The 15,866-nt window shown below is 47.1% G+C and overlaps 1 protein-coding gene across 2 annotated transcripts; it reads left to right on the top strand.

Annotated features, from left to right (window-relative positions):
* Window positions 1–550: 550 nt before the first annotated feature.
* Window positions 551–15,398, top strand: WNT5A (Wnt family member 5A). Of its 2 annotated transcripts, none has more exons than XM_027467590.3 (5): window positions 551–1,589; window positions 4,320–4,453; window positions 5,623–5,888; window positions 10,741–11,033; window positions 12,539–15,398. In XM_027467590.3, exons 1-5 carry the CDS (start codon window positions 1,584–1,586, stop codon window positions 12,995–12,997), a joined length of 1,158 nt encoding a protein of 385 aa, XP_027323391.1. In that variant the 5' UTR covers window positions 551–1,583; the 3' UTR covers window positions 12,998–15,398. The 2 variants fall into 2 exon arrangements, with proteins under 2 accessions (XP_027323391.1, XP_027323392.1); XM_027467591.3 differs by lacking the exon at window positions 551–1,589 and adding an exon at window positions 3,800–3,929.
* The last annotated feature ends 468 nt before the right edge of the window (window positions 15,399–15,866 follow it).

Raw genomic sequence — 15,866 nt, 5'->3', positions numbered from 1 at the left:
GCTGTCGAGCCCGCTCCGTCCCCCAGCGTTTGGGGAACGGCACCCGCCTCTCGTGTCTCGGAGCAGGCGATAAACAAGGCTTGTCAGGCGAGCCGCTCGCCAGGAATGCCGGTGCAGCCCCCTCCGGCTCGGCCATGTGCGCTGCACATTGCGCGGCGGGGGGAGCCTCCGCGGTGGCCATCAGGCACATCTCCGTCCCGGGGTGTGTGTGTGTGTTGGGGAGTGCGTGTGTGTGGGTGTGTGCGTGCGTCCCCCCTCCCGGATAAGCGGCGGGGCGGCCGCAGGGGGTACCGCTGCCGCGGAGAGGCCGGACGGTGACCAGCAGGACCTGGCGGGGCCGGGGGCACCCCCCCCGAGCCTCGAAGCGGTCGCAGCAGCCCCGTCGCCCCCCGCCCGCCCCAGGCCTGCAGTGGGATCCCACTCGCTGCCATACAGCTTTAAAATCCAGCCCTGGCTGCAATAGGTCGCCTCCGAGCGCATGCGCTCCGCTGGAAGTTTTTCGGCTGCCGTTGGCTCTCCAACTTTTTTTTTTTTTTTTTTTTTTTTTAACAGTTTTAAGCAGCGGGGTGGAGAAGAGAGGCCCGGGGGGAGTCGGCCCGGCTGCAGCGGGCGGGGAGCAGAGCCGAGGAGGACGGGCCACCCTCGCTGCCCCGCGTCGCTCTCTGCCCGGTGCTGGGGGCTTCTGCCCGCGATGGATTGGGGGAGCCGCAGCTCCTGAAGTCCCGGACTTCTCCCCTCCCCCGGCCCCTACTCGCCTTGCAGGATCAGTTGCCCCCTAAGACAGACACACGCGTGCACAAGGGTCCCCCTCCCCCTTCCTTGGTTGTGCAGAAACTTTTTTTAAGTTGAGCTCTTTTTTTTTTTTTTTTTTGACTTTTTCTTTTTTCCTTTTCCTTCTGTGCGTAAAATGGAGGGAGCCAGCCCGAGGATGGCTCTGCAGCCACGGACGCCCAGCTCCGCAGCTCCCAGCTCTTAAGCAAAGCGAAGGGGGCCAGCCGGGGGGGGGGGGGGGGAGCCCTGCGCCCGCTCGGCTCCGCTCGTCCCCCCTCGCCCGGTCCGCGCGGGGCCACGCAGGGTGCGCGCCGCCGGGGGCCGGGTGGGAGCTCGGGGAGCCCCGCGGCGGCACCACCTGGGCTGGTGGGACGGATTGTCGCCCGCGGCGCTTTCGCTGCTGCTTGTGAAGATTTTTTATTTGCTTCCGCGCAATCACGCCCACGGGCGCTGTGTGCGTGTGTTGGGTTGGCTTTTTTTTTTTTTTTTGCTTTTATTTTTTTTTCCTCCTTCTTCTGGTGGTGGAAAGCCCTAATTACTGCGATTGCTGATGGACCTTGGAAAGAAGGCTGCACTGGTGCCCCGCTCCACAGTCGGACACGCTCAGCCTGCGCCGGACAGCCCGGCCGCTCCGCCGCCCCCCGCCAGCTCCGCGGTCCCCGCGCTCCCCCGGCAGCCGCCGCCGCCGTCCGCTGCCTGGGAGGGAGGATACCGCCCGGCTCCTGCGAGCCAGGATTTTACTTTTGCCTCGCCCTTTCCCCCCCTGCTCTGCTTGGATTACTTGGCTGCTCTCTCTCGGTGATCCTGCGGCGATGGAGGTGAGTCCGTGCGGGGCCGGGAGCCCCCGCACCCACGGGGGGCGCGCAGGGCGGGCGGCACCTCCGCGGGGTGCAGGGCTCCGGCCGCGGGGCGCCCCCCCCTCCATCGCGCCCCCCGAGCCGCCGCCGGGAGCTCCCACCTTTGCGCGTTCACCCGCTGCACCCCGCCTGGAAAAAAGCTCCTTGATTTCCCCCCCTCCGCTTTTTTTTATTTTTTTTATTTTTCCTTCTGTTTTTCAATTTTCCCCCCGAAGAGAAGCTGCCCGCCGCAAGGACACTTGCTGGGCTCGCTCTGCCCGCCGCGTCCCGGTGCATCTCTCTGGCAGCGGCTCCCAAGGCGAGTTAAAGACATCTTTCCAAACTTCCCAAACTTTCCCGAGGAGGATCGCTATGGAGGAGCTCAACGTCGGCGCTAATGGTGGCCTGTACCTTTAAGGAGAGCTGGCTGGGGGCCAGCGGAGGACCCGGAGTCACCCCCCTTCCTTCCCCCCCTTTTAATTTTATTCTAAATTTCTGGAGATTATCACTCTGCAGAGGGTCCCGCCTGGGTCAGAGCGGAGGAGCGAGGCTCCTCGGGTCCCCTCGGCGCTGCGAGGACTCCATGTTGGAAAGCCTGTTGGCTTTTTGTTGTTTGTTTGTTTTTAATTGTCGGTTGGATGCTAAATCGGTTGCGCTCGGAGGGTCACGGAGAGTTCAGCGGGGCCGGGAAACGAGGCTCCGACCCGGGCCGGAGGTGCGCGGTCGGCCCCGGGGAGCCACGGCCGGGAGCCGGGCTGGGAGCCGGGGGCTTCCCCGCGGAGCCGGCCCGCGGTTTACAGCCCCCCGGAGCCGGGGCTCTGGATGCCGCCTTCCCGCAGGTAGTGCTCCCAGAAAACCAGATGCCTTCGCAGGCTTTCCAGACACCCCGTGTAAAACAGGATCACAGGCGAGCCCGCGGCTGCAGGATCTGTAAAAGCCTCCCTTTTCATCTCAGCAAAGAGCAAGGGCTCCGCATGGGGTGCATTAAATACCCAAAACCAATCTCGGCGGCCCTACAAAGTTGCAAACGGTGCCTCACGCTCCTGATAGCCAGTACTGCCGGCGAATTCCCCTCCCCAAGTGGTTTTTTTTTTTTTTTTTTTTTTTTTGACGGCAGCTTGTCAGCCGGAGGGGCCGGGCCCCCGGGCGCAGGTGACTTCCCCCGCCTGGCCTCGCCGCCTCGGGAGGACGAGGAGGACGACAGCGGCCCCTCTGCGGGCCGGGAGGTGCCGTCGGAGGGGCAGCAGCCTCCCGGCCCCGACGCCTCCCGGGGCTCCGGCGGTCGAGGCCGCCCCCTGTTGGGAGCGGGGTGCCAGGGCTCCCCTGGGGCTGCCGGGCCGGGGCTGGCGGCTCGGGGCTGCGGCAGGGCCCAAGGGGACACCCGCCTCCCTTAGAAGGGGAGGGCCGAGGCAGCGAGGCTTTGACCCCAACGTCCCGGCCCCGCTGCTCCCCGCAGGCACCGACCTGGGGGTCTCCGAACCATGGTACTTCTGTGGTGTTAGCTGCAAAGCTCCTGGTTCAAAAACAGCAAAGCAAACCGAGAAAACCCCCAAAGCACCACCACACCTTGGCGTTTGGGTGCCGCAGCGAGCTCCAGCCACACCTTGCCCAGCCTCGGCTCTCGCACTTCTCCCGGCACCGCCGGGCTCCTGCTGCCGGACCCTGGGCCCTGCCGCGGGGACCGAGGAGCTGGCTCGCCTCCTCCTCTCCCCTCCCGGACTGTGCAGCTCCCTCAGGGGGCGGCCAGGGCCGACGAGGCTTCGCCTAGGGGTACGCGTGCTGCCGGCTGCCCTTCCCCACGCATGTTCGGGCAGGTTCCGTGGCAGCCCCAGTCTTCTCCTCCAGACCCTTCGCAAACAGAAAGAACTTAGAATTAAGAACACCTTGGATTCGGCATTAAGGACTTTTTGAGAATGAATAGGGAGCCCCCAAGTGTCGAAATGTCTTTTTTTTTTTTTTTCCCTTCACTTCCAAGGGGAGGAAAAGAAAAAAAAAAAAAAACAAAAAACTGAATGGCACTGGTTAGTGAGTTAAAGAGTCCCGTTAGTGAGTAAAGAGTCCTCGTTAAAGAGTCTCTCGCAGGCGGAGATCGCAGGACCTGTCGGGGGAAGCGTTTGGCTCCCCAGCCGGCCTCCTGCTTGCCGTGGGGCCACCGCTTGGGGCTCTTGCGCTCCCCTCCTCCCCCCCCGGCCAGCGCCGACCCCGACCGGTCCGGGTGCTGCCGTCGGGGCTGTCACCGCGGCTCCAGCGTCGAGCGGGGGCTGCGGGGACCGGCTTCCCCCGTCCCGCTCGGATGCTGACTCCGGAGCGGGGAGCAATGGGGTAATGCCCGGTACTCGGGCAGCGGGGGGCGCAGGGACGGGACCCCCGGAACCCCCCGTGGCCCCGTCTCGTCCCGGACAGGGTGCGGGGGGCGGTGGGGCAAGGGCCAGGCGGCGCGGGTCGCCGTGCGGCCGCCCCGGGAAGGCGGTGTCCGGGCTTGGGGGGGCGTGGGTGGGTTCTGCCGGGGGTGGGGGGCCGGGGGTGGGTTCTGCCCGCTGGAGCGGCAGCCGCGACCTGCCCGCGTCTGGCACCGAAACCGCGGCGGGGAGAAGGGCGGGCGAGTCAGCGTCAAGTTAAAAGGGGCCCGGATACTTCCGTTGTTTAAACTTGAATGCTTGAAAATGGTCTGAGAAGCAATAAACAATCTGATCCTTTTTCTCCCCCCTCTAGAAATCCACTGCAGTATTAATTCAAGGAGGTGCTTTGGGGACAGTTGGCAGTACAATGGCTTCTCAGTACCTCATAGTGGCTCTGGCCATTTTCTCCTCTTTTACCCAGGTTGTAATAGAAGCCAGCTCTTGGTGGTAAGCATCTCGTATTGACTTGATTTTAAAAGGGGGAGTCAAGTTTTGCTTGATTAAATGTCTATTTACTTCATATGTGCTTTGTTTCTGGGGGACCAGCACATGAAGGAGTCAGCAGGGGAGTCGTGTTTTAGCTGTAATACGTTGTGTAGTAAAATCAATGTGTTCCTGGAGCAAGCAGAATTGTGTAGGATCTCGTGTTGTAAAACTCAGTTTTTAGAATGGTTTAAAGTAGATTCTCTTTGGGTTTGACCATCTTTAAATTTCTAGAATTGCATTCTTTTAAAGGAGTCATTTCAACTCCTGTAGATTAGTTTTTTTGTTTGTTTGTTTTTTGTTTTTTAATATAAAAAAGAAAATATGGAATTACCACTGAAAACCTCTATTAGATTAAAATTTAGGTTTGAAGTTTTCCAATAAGCTTACCGCTTAAATGCTTATACATATATTTTGTTACCAAAAAAGTACATTTTTGTTTCTGTTTTGCCAAATTATCTGTTTCTCTACAGTGTACGATGTGGGGAGTTCTTGAAATAAGTGTTTCTCTGCTGTTTCAATTGATCCTGTTGAGATTAATGGCCACTTTCTAACTGAAATATTGCGTGAAAAGTACTTTAAGAATTAAGAAAACAAAGTTGATTTTGTTTATGATGTTTATACTTGCCTCTGTTTTTCTGTGGCATTTGGAAGAAGCTGGAAGCAGTCTATAGCAAGTTTCCAACTTCTAGCATGTTAAATGTTTCCCTGTTTGTTTACGATAGAACAGATTGAAAATCCAGATCTAAATCTAAAATGTGTGTTGATATAGAGTGGGTATGGGGGGCTTTTTTTGTTTTTGCTCTATGTATTTTCTGTCCTTGCTGTTGTTTGTGGCTTCTGTTATTTTTACTACGTCCATTTGAGCTAGAGAAAGATTGCCTAGTGCAAGTCTTCCAAGTCTGTGTTGTACTTCAGTCCCTAATGTATGGTGATAACTGTATGGATGGGATATAATAACTTCTGTGCTATCTTTAAAATGTTTCATATTTTTCTTGTTTTGTTTATTTTTTTCTCCATCTTCATAGCAAAAACAGGAGGTTTAACGCTTATATACAATGCAGTTCTGTTTGGGATTTATACACTTTTTTTTTTTGTCTTCTCTTTATTAATAGAAATCTTTCTTTATGCAGGTCTTTAGGGATGAACCCTATGAACCCCATGAACCCTGTTCAGATGTCAGAGGTATACATAATAGGAGCCCAGCCACTGTGTAGCCAGCTAGCAGGGCTTTCCCAAGGACAGAAGAAACTCTGCCAGTTGTATCAGGACCACATGCAGTTCATTGGAGAGGGTGCGAAGACCGGCATTAAGGAATGCCAATATCAGTTCAGACATAGAAGATGGAATTGCAGCACTGTGGACAACAACTCTGTTTTTGGCAGAGTCATGCAGATAGGTAGGAAGCAACATCTTTATGATTAAACTCTTGTCTAAGGATATGTATGGCACATAATGTTCTGCACTTGAAGCTCTTGCCAGGTTCTTACTGCATACTGTATACAATCAAGTGTTTTTAAAAGTTGGCAAAGGAGTTGAATTATTTTTAGCTGGAGGTGATTTCCCACCACTGTCCAGCCATGTCTGTTGGAAAACAAAGTAGGAATATACATCTGCATATGGGAATACACTAGAAAGGAAAATGTGTCCCTGGCATCTCCTTTTAGAAAACCTGGGACAAAATAAAGGCAATCTAAGAGAATTAAAAACAGCAGCGTCTTGTAAAATTAAAGATGTCCCTGTCTAGTTCCAAAGTTAGCAGCTGCATAATAAATTGCTCTTGGTCTGGAAGTTAACTGAAAATTGCTGCTCTGTCTGTTAGTGTTTATAGGCAATTCCTTCTTGCTTATTTACAGGTATGGTAACTTTTTCTATTTCTGAGGAAGCTGGGTTTGTGTTAAAAATAGCATGGCAGGGTAATCTCTATGAAATCAGTTCTATCAGGGCAAAACATGTGATGGTCCTTGCAACTTGCATTTGATGTAATCATGTAGCTGGTAGGAGAGACAAATTCCTGTTTAACATCTTACCGCAATTTGGTGGGCACCCAATCCTTTCCCTGTCAGGTTGAAATGTGCTTCTCCAGTGTTCACGTGCTGCCTGCTTTTCCTATCATTTAAGGACCTTGTATTTTAAAGTCCTTGGCAGAATTTTAACTAGTGCTACTGAACTGGGTCCATGGCGAAACCTTCCTATGACTTTCCCAGGTTGGATTGCTAATACTGTGGAAGCAACTGGAAAAGCTTTGTTTCTCTCTGTGACAGTTTTGAACTTCTTTGTTAGTGATCAGTGACTGACAAACTCAGCATTGCTTTTTACCTGGAGGTCTAAAGAAAATTTTTTATTTCAGCTTTTTTTTTTTTTTTTTTTTTTTTTCTGGCCTGCTTTACAAAGGAGGGTTTTAAAATCAAATCCAAGCTAGGTTTATCAGTAAATGCATGAACTCCAGTAAAACTTGAAGGAATACCATCAATTCATATTTGTTCTCAGTGTTTGTAAAAAGGAGTTTGTTTTTATTTGTCTGACAATCTCCAAATAAAATCTATTGCATAAAAGTATCTAATTGAAACAGCTGGTTTCAGACAAACAATCTTCCTTAGGCTTTTTCCAAGCACAGTATTAACATCCCTCTGTAGAGTTTACTTTTTGCCCTACGTCTACTAGCATATGAAACATAAAAGAAAACTCTTTCTGTAGACCTTTCTATTCTAATAATCTAACAAATTCCAGCAAAATAATCTGTTTGAAATCTGTGCCTTCACCTTTCATCCCTTATTTATTATTCAAGCAAGTGAAAATTAGCTCGAGGGTACTACTGGTATGAAGAAATGTACAGGATCAGGCCCGTGAGTTGTGGTGTCTGTCTCCAGAATAGAAGTTTCTGCCCTCCCCAAGTATGACTGATCTATTTAAAGTTGGTTTCTTTCAAGTTAAATAACTTTGCCGCACCCTTCTCCTGAATATGACTGCGTTAGCTGATGTCTACACAGCAATTTATCATGTAATTAAGCCACTTATTCTAATTGCAGATGGAAGCAAGGTTAATAGCCATATTAAAGAGTTAAAGTTCCTAAAGAGTGGATTCATTGAGAACGAGAAAGGTGTTGTCTGTACCAGTTGTATTATTCCATGCTGACCTTTCAGTAATGACCAGCTGCTTTTCTTCTGAATGGAAGGAAAAATGAGTACTTTTAGAGCCTGATCCAATTTAACTTCAGCCTGCCTTATGCTGACTTGTCGAAGGCTGTCAGCATTTCCTTACTCTCACCAATGTGAGAAGATTGTAGCCGAGGACTGAATGTGCATAGTTTGGGAGGATTTTGTCATCCGAGCTAACGCCTCTTGCTGGTAGTGCACAGAAGAGTGCCTAAGCAAAGCACTGACTGACAGCACAGTAATTACTGCAGCACATAAATGGACAGTCTTTCTTCCAGGATTTATCTGGCAAAGTTAGCTAAAGCTGTACAAATAAACCCAGCACTGGGTTTGGAATCTTGCTCTGTGGCTTATTGAACTGCAGAGTTTCAGGGCTTTTGTTCTTTGCTGATGGTTCCCAGGTCAGGCTGTGGTCCTCACTGCCTTCCCTGCCTTGCGCCATCTCCTGGCTCTGTGGCAGGCCCGGAGCTGGCAGCGCTTGGGCTTTCAAACAGCAAAGTGCTAACGTGAAGTAAAATAACTGGATCCTCCCCCAGCAGCTTGCTGGAGTTGGGGTCCAGGCTATTCATGCCTGCTGCCTGATGCTGAATGCTCTTAAAATACAGAACAAAGAACATTTTGTATCTTATGTTCAGGTATAAAAAAAAAAAGTTATGTTATTGCAGAACTATTCATATCAAGTGTAAGGCTCAGCTCCTTGCTCTGTGGGTGGCTTCCTACTTCCTATGGATGTTGAACAGCTCCATTTCTATGTTTTGTATATGGGAGAGAAGGGACTCAAACGTGTTTGGAACGTATGTTTCCTTGCCATGGCTACAATGGAGGGAAATGCTGGGCTGTGGGAAAAGACAGATCAGACAGTGAAGGAAAGCACATTTGTGCCTAAAGACTTTACATTTTCTATTATTTATTTATTTTTGAGTGACTTGTCCATGTGGAACCATCACCCTTCATTCATTGCTGGGGTTGATGACTTCAGGCAGTGATGACTTGCAGCCTGTGGGGGCTTGATGTCTGCTTCAGCACTTAATGTTATTTTATAATTTGCTTAAATGCTCATGGAAGGACCCCGGGGGGCAACTCTCTTTTCTGTACCCCAGCATTTTCTTCTCTGTCCCACTAAGAACAAGTTCTTTAAAATACACTCTGAGATAATAATTCATATTAATAATACTAAAAAAAAAAAGTTAGCTTTATGGTTTAAATCCTGCAATAAACAGCATAGTTAACCATGTGAAAGCACAAGCTAACTAAACATGAAAAAGAATAAAATGGAATGGCAGAGGCGAGTACTGTGGTCCGAAGCAGACCACGTTTCTTTCCTCTAAATCTAGTGGAAATTTTGCTTAAGGAATTAATCCAGAAATGTGTGTTACAGAACAAATGGGAACATTAAAATCTGTATGAGGTTCCCTCCGCTATAGTTTGCACTGACTTATGCCTTGCATTTAAAGCATAAAGCCAAGTCTTTTTAACCAAAAAGGCTGCTCGTGTAACCCTTTATATCCGTAATTCTTGTAAGTACTTCCTCAGGCAGGTGTCAGGGAGAATGGAGCATTGTAAGCAGGGGGCAAAGTGCTTCTCATCTTCCTTAAATGTGATCTTTCCCAACATGAGACTTCTGATCTTTCCCATTTAAAAACAGCATCTATTACTAGAATTAATCCAGTGGATGACAGCTGTTATATTAACAAAGCTGCTCTGAGTGTAGTGTCATCTTGATGTTAAATATGGACCAGACTGTGAATTATGTTCTAAAAGTGCTCAAAACCTCCTATTAGATTTGGCCTGTTATGGTAGGCCTTGCACAAACAGCTTCTGCCTCAAAATATCATTGCCTAAATACATAGGATATGTCCAAAATGCGGCCTCTTAGAGCCCTAATTTTACGAAGGGCCATGATGTTCCCTGAGAAACTTGTAAAATCAAGATTGGAAATTAGCTTGATCTATTGATGAGAGTAAGGATTAGGAATAGAATTTAACTCACATAAATTGAAAATAACAAGATTATAGTTAGTCTATTCTTAGTCATTCTGGGAATCTTTATTGGAAAAGACCCAGTGGGATGCTGTATCTTAAGATGAAAAGCAAACTGCAAGTGGGATCTCTGGTACAAGTTTTGCAGGGTGTTGTTTTTTGTTGTTGTTTATTTGTTATTTTGGTTTGTTTTTGAAAGCCCTTCTACTTTCATTCAAAACTTGTGGCATTCTTGGAAAAGAGGGAAATTCAGGCTCTATGTAAAGGTGTTTTTAGATACCATCGAGAGGGTGCTACTTAACCAAGTCTTGCATTGTTGTGATTGTAACTTTTTCTTCCTCAAGTTTGAAAGTTGGGGTTTTAAAGGCGTTTAAGGGCACCAGATACAGAATAAAACTTTCAAGGCCTGCTTGTGCCATGGGTTTTTTCTTCTCTGTAATTGGTAGAAACAATTGTCCATAGATTCGCCTACCTGCCACATCGACAGGAGCTGGAGTGCTGGGCACTGAGCAGCTCATGTTGTTTGTTAGGTTCGTTAGCCTCCTAGAGAAGTGGCTTGTCTGCAGAATGAGAAGTAACATGTAATTCTGCTGTGCATTTCTTTTGATATCAGGTGGCTTTGTAAAATGCTATAACTTTACATAAATAGGACCAAGGGGGAGAAGTGCATAAATCATCTTTGAGAAGTAGTAATTTAAGAACCAGACCTTTTAAAAGTTGTGTTTACCATCTCTCTTTTCTGAAGGGCAGTAAGCCTGCTTCCCTCCTCTCCTCTCCCCTCCCCGCCCCAGCAGGCAGGGCTGCTATGGCCCGGCTGGTGGCTTGCTTGGGGTCACTGCCCTGCCACATCCTTCCTCCCAGCTCCATGTCTTTCCCAGTACCAATGAGACGCAACTGCTCTTCATAAATACCTCATGTGCTCCTGTGGGATTGAGGGTGGGGTTCATTTGGTGGGGTTGTTTTTGGAGTAGAGATTTTTGGAGGAGCACTGTTCAGGGTTACTCTGCCCTTCAGTAGGAGAATGAGTTTTGGAGGCTCCTGGAGGGCTCGGTCCCCTGGGTGGGCTGGGGTGGTGGATGAAGGTCCTCCCGTAATACTGTTCATCTTTCTGTGCAGGCAGCCGGGAGACAGCGTTCACCTACGCGGTAAGCGCGGCTGGGGTGGTCAATGCCATGAGCCGCGCCTGCAGGGAGGGCGAGCTCTCCTCCTGTGGCTGCAGCCGGGCTGCGCGGCCCAAGGACCTGCCTCGGGACTGGCTGTGGGGTGGCTGTGGGGACAACATCGAGTATGGATACCGCTTCGCCAAGGAGTTCGTTGATGCCCGGGAGCGGGAGAGAGTTTACCAGAGAGGATCCTACGAGAGTGCCCGGATCATGATGAACCTGCACAACAACGAGGCTGGGAGGAGAGTAAGTCCCTCTGCCCCCACACATCCCTCCCTTTGGAGAAAGCCTGTGAGGTCATCTGCCACCAAGCTTGTCTCCATTTTGATAGGCAAGACAAGAAAATAGAAAACACAGGTATAGGTGGGTGAAGAGCGTATGGATTTGTGTTGCTCTTGGTTGCCTTTCCCATGGAAGGACTGGGACTGGAGTGGGTTGTGTTTTCCTCCATGCTAGTTCAGTAGAAGTGCCTAGCACGCTGCACGTTTTCTGTACAATTTTATTAGTTTGTGTTTCCAGCTGGCACCGTGTGTGCTAGAGGGAAGAGAGATACACTGAGCTTCACTGTCTGGAATAGTGCTGTAGGATTGTTCCCACTTTTTTTTTTTTTTTTCCTGCTTTAAGAGGATGCGAAAAGCTCCTCCATATTATTAGAAAACATCATCTTCTATAGTTAAACATGTCTCTATGGTTTCTTTAATCTGAAGAATGCCTTAAATGAAGGGGTGTAAACTTTTATTTTTTTTAATAGTCTGAATATGAAGAGCCAAAATCATTATTTTGCTAGAGCTTGACATGCCAGAAATAGTCGGCTGGAGACTTTACACTTGTGTTTTAAGGTGAAGAAGGATGAAAGATAATTAAAAATTAAAAGTATTTAAATGTGAAAGGAGGATGTCTGAAAGCAGTGGACAGGCCAATTTACCATTAGTGAGAAGAAAAACGACACTTTCGCGGTTGCGTATGGAGACTAGCAGCTTTTTCCTTCCTCAGCCTCATCTTTGCAGTGCCATTTGGCAGTGCTGAGACTTTCTGTAACTGCTGGGTGGAAGTTGTCTACAGTATCATCTAATGTGTCAGACCCAAGGATTTTTGGGGCACTGTCAATACTGATTCTCATTTCTATTTGTACAGGGCAAATGAGTGATATTTCCCTGCCAAAGCTTTGTAAAGAGGATATTGCTGTGTTGCTCTGTCTTCCACCCATAGGTGTTTGGGGTTTTCTTCTTGGATGAAGTCTCTATTGCAGAGCAGTATTTGGGATAGGAGGAGAATACTGAGCCAAGAGTAGACAACCAGCTGCAGCTGAGCCAGGAACAAGAGGAACCTTAACTCTTTCCCTAATTGAAGCCTCAAGCTGAGATCAATAGAGAGAGTAACTCAGATAGGAAAATAAAGGGATGTTTTACATTTCTCAATGAAACAGCAAAATCCTTTGCTGGCGTCAGAGCAAATTCCTAAAATTTGAATGCAGCATGACTGATGCTGCTGTCTGGTCTGTGTGTGCGCTGCTATGGCTGTTTGTGCGGTGGGGAGAGGCTGGCAAAAACTCTCCTCTCTCCCTTGCCCCCTTGTCTGGGTTAACAAGGGTGCGTGGGGTGAGCTTGCGCTCTGCCCTCCTGCTGTATTGCAGGAGGGAGGAGGATGCTAGGAGAAGGGGGAAGGGGATAGAGAAATGAGGGGCATAAATGCTGTCACAGTTATGCTAATCTTTCACCATCTTTTCTCCTTTCTCGCCCTGCCTTTTCCAGACTGTGTACAACCTGGCTGACGTGGCCTGTAAATGCCATGGTGTCTCAGGCTCCTGTAGCCTGAAGACCTGTTGGCTGCAGCTTGCCGATTTCCGCAAGGTAGGCGATGCCCTGAAGGAGAAATACGATAGTGCTGCTGCCATGAAACTCAACAGCCGGGGCAAGCTAGTGCAGGTGAACAGCCGCTTCAACGCACCCACTATCCATGACCTTGTCTATATCGATCCCAGTCCCGACTACTGTGTGCGCAACGAGAGCACCGGGTCCCTGGGTACCCAGGGCCGCCTTTGCAATAAGACCTCGGAGGGCATGGATGGCTGTGAACTCATGTGCTGTGGCCGGGGGTACGACCAGTTCAAGACGGTACAGCGAGAGCGCTGCCATTGCAAGTTCCACTGGTGCTGCTACGTTAAATGCAAGTTGTGCACAGAGATTGTGGACCAGTTTGTGTGCAAATAGGAGACGGACGAGGTAGGAGGAACTGTGGCCACCTGCCCGCAAGGGGTGCAGGCCCCTCTCACCTTCCAGAGGACTATCTCCACTTTATTTATAGAGTCCCATGAATTGTTGTCTTCTTCTAAGGAAAAGGAAAAAAAAAAAAAAAAAAAGGGCAGGGGGAAGGAAAAATTTAAAAAAAAAAAAAAAAAAAAAGAAAAAAAAAAAAAAGAAATGCAAAGGTTGCAAAGAGTGCCTGGAACCCTCTCTGTATCCATCCCAGAACTGTGTGTGGCTTATGTTTTTGACAATAATGGGGGAGAACCTGAGGATATTTATTTTACAAAGTGAAGCAAAAAAGTTGACTTTTCTTTAAAATTATAGAGTAGTTTGAGGGGAAAATCCAACATATCCCAATTTAGTCCCATGGGATATAATACATGTGCAGTAGGCAGAGCAACCATGTAATGTGCTTGGGATGTTAGAACAATCCTTATGGATGTGAGGAACATACAGACCTGTCCATTCAGACACTAGTAGTTATCAAAAATAAGGTATATAGAGCTGTTCAGTACAATCAGGGCTCTGTAAATAAGGAGTGGTATATTTATCATGAAGTGCAGTCAGTTGCATATCTGAATGTGCCCACTTAAGTATGTGATGTCATTGGAGGGTAAAGAGCAAAGGATCATAAAGGCTTCAACTGCGCTATTCTTGACTCACTGAATTTGGCTCCAGAACCTACTGAGACCAAAAAACCAAAAAGACACAAAAAGTCTGCCTTGATGAATAGCATAAATACTCCACAAGGGAGAATTTGACCTTATTAGCTAATTCTGGCATTCGAGTATCTCATCTCACAGAGCAGTATATCAAGAGCCAACAAGGTGCCGGTTGTGTGGGGCACTGCAGCCTGGTGGGAGGGTGGCTGTGTGCTTGCAGGCAGTGAAGATGCAAGCTTGCAAAGTTGCAGTCTCCTAGCCTGGAAAGCCCTTTGAAAACAGAATTCCCCAAATTTGAAAATGCCTAAAAAATGGTGTAATAGCCATCTATCTTTCGAAACACAGCTTGACAAATAACTTCTCTAATTTTATGAGAGAAAATAAATCATTAGATATTCACTCTTGGAATGATTGATTTTTATTATTTTTTTTTGCAGATTTTGGGAACGCTTTCACTTAAAGAGACAATAGTTTCATACTGTAATAACATTAACCGGCTATTATAGTTCAATGAAATGTTGCAACAATACCAAATTTATCATCCTATGTCTTTAATACACATGCTTTAGATAATATATTGCAGATATATACTACAACTGTTCAGACTATACACGAACAGTTACATATATATGGGAAAACTGGTCTGCTGGTGTCTGATATTTCAAAGCTTTTTGTACATATATATTTTAATGATTTAAGAAATAATAAAACTTCTAAATTACAGGGGCAGTTCATCCCCCATTTTCTTTTCCAGATCTCTTCAGGCTTGTCAATGAATCTAACTTTTTTTTTTTTTAATTATTATTATTATTATTAAGAGCCTTTATAATTTGAAAATTTTAAGGATTATCATGAAGAATCACAGAAGTAAGCCTTTTCCCAGCTTCAGCATTTTCTTGGGCTGTTGTTAGAGGCAGCACCTCGCACTTGCATTAATACTGGTCTGGAGATACTCCTATTCCACATACACTGTAGGGGCATCATTAGTTACTGAAAGGAGACAAAACTCCAAAATGTGCTGCATTTGGTCCTTGGTTTTTAGTTCTTGAAATGGGAATTATTTGTTGAACAATGTGTATTTACACATGATTTCCTTATTGGTTCAGAGGCCTCCTTCCAGCTCAGTTCCATCCAACAAGTTCAAGAAATTGGTATTGCAAATACCAAGTAAGGAAAATCTTTCACTTTAGCCTAGTTGTACTAAAGCCTTAACTTTTCATAAGCCTATAAGCTGTATCGTTAAGTTCATCTTGATCATTTATCAGTTTCTTAAATGGCGCTTTATTGCTCTTAATTTATTGTACAAGGACATATTTACCCCTCATCTTCAGATGTTTGCAAAGAATATCTTTAAGATAAATAAAGCACTAATTCATTGAATATGTCACTTTTGGTTTTTATTATACGAAAACCATGATCATTTTTTTCATTTACTGAATTACTTCTCTCTTGTTCCTTTTTAGTGACTTTTATCTGAGCAGAACTGAATCTCATGATCCTAGCTATTAAAACACTATTTAATGTAAAATATTTTACTTGTCATTCAGATATGTAAATCTTCTATGTCCTTTCCTCTGTTCTGTACATTTAATGTACATATTTCTGTCTTGCGTGATTTGTATATTTCACTGGTATTTTTTTTAAAGAAAGGATTATGCCATAATGGAAGATAGACTATAAAATAAAACATTGGTTGTATATTGGGAAGTGGTTTTAATTATCTTTCAGAGAAGGATTTGTTAAAACAATGAACAGAGTTGATTTTTAAATTTACTACATGGTAAAACAGGGAAGTGATTGCCAAACATACAAAGTACATCTCAAAAATTTATTTCTGTATTAAGAAGGAATACAGATGTAAATACTTTTTAAGTAGAGGGGAAGGAAAAAAAAAAAAAAACAAAAACAACAACAAGAAAAAAATCCCAGCCCAAATCCCTGTGAATGTGAACTAGAAAGCATTTTAGGAATGGGTTAAGGGATTTGTTGGCAGTTGGTGGGGACTGGGGTTAATGCTGCTTATGTGTAAATGGCTTCCAGGGCTTGCTGTAGCAACTCTGGGGCATCGTGACCTGATGCTGCAGACACCTTCTTCACGTAATCCCGGTGGTGGCTGCAGGATCCTCCTGTGGTTTCCAAGACGAATATTTCAGGACTGGGTTTTGTCCGGT

The sequence above is a fragment of the Anas platyrhynchos genome, chromosome 13, assembly GCF_047663525.1.
Source record: "Anas platyrhynchos isolate ZD024472 breed Pekin duck chromosome 13, IASCAAS_PekinDuck_T2T, whole genome shotgun sequence".
Taxonomy (NCBI): Eukaryota; Metazoa; Chordata; class Aves; order Anseriformes; family Anatidae; genus Anas; species Anas platyrhynchos.
This window is presented reverse-complemented; position numbering and strand designations above follow the sequence as displayed.

Excerpts from the sequence above, each read along its gene's own strand:
- WNT5A (XM_027467590.3), top strand. Across the intron at positions 5,889-10,740 it reads TGGCAGAGTCATGCAGATAG|GCAGCCGGGAGACAGCGTTC; the intron begins GTAGGAAGCAAC and ends CTTTCTGTGCAG. Across the intron at positions 11,034-12,538 it reads ACAACGAGGCTGGGAGGAGA|ACTGTGTACAACCTGGCTGA; the intron begins GTAAGTCCCTCT and ends TGCCTTTTCCAG.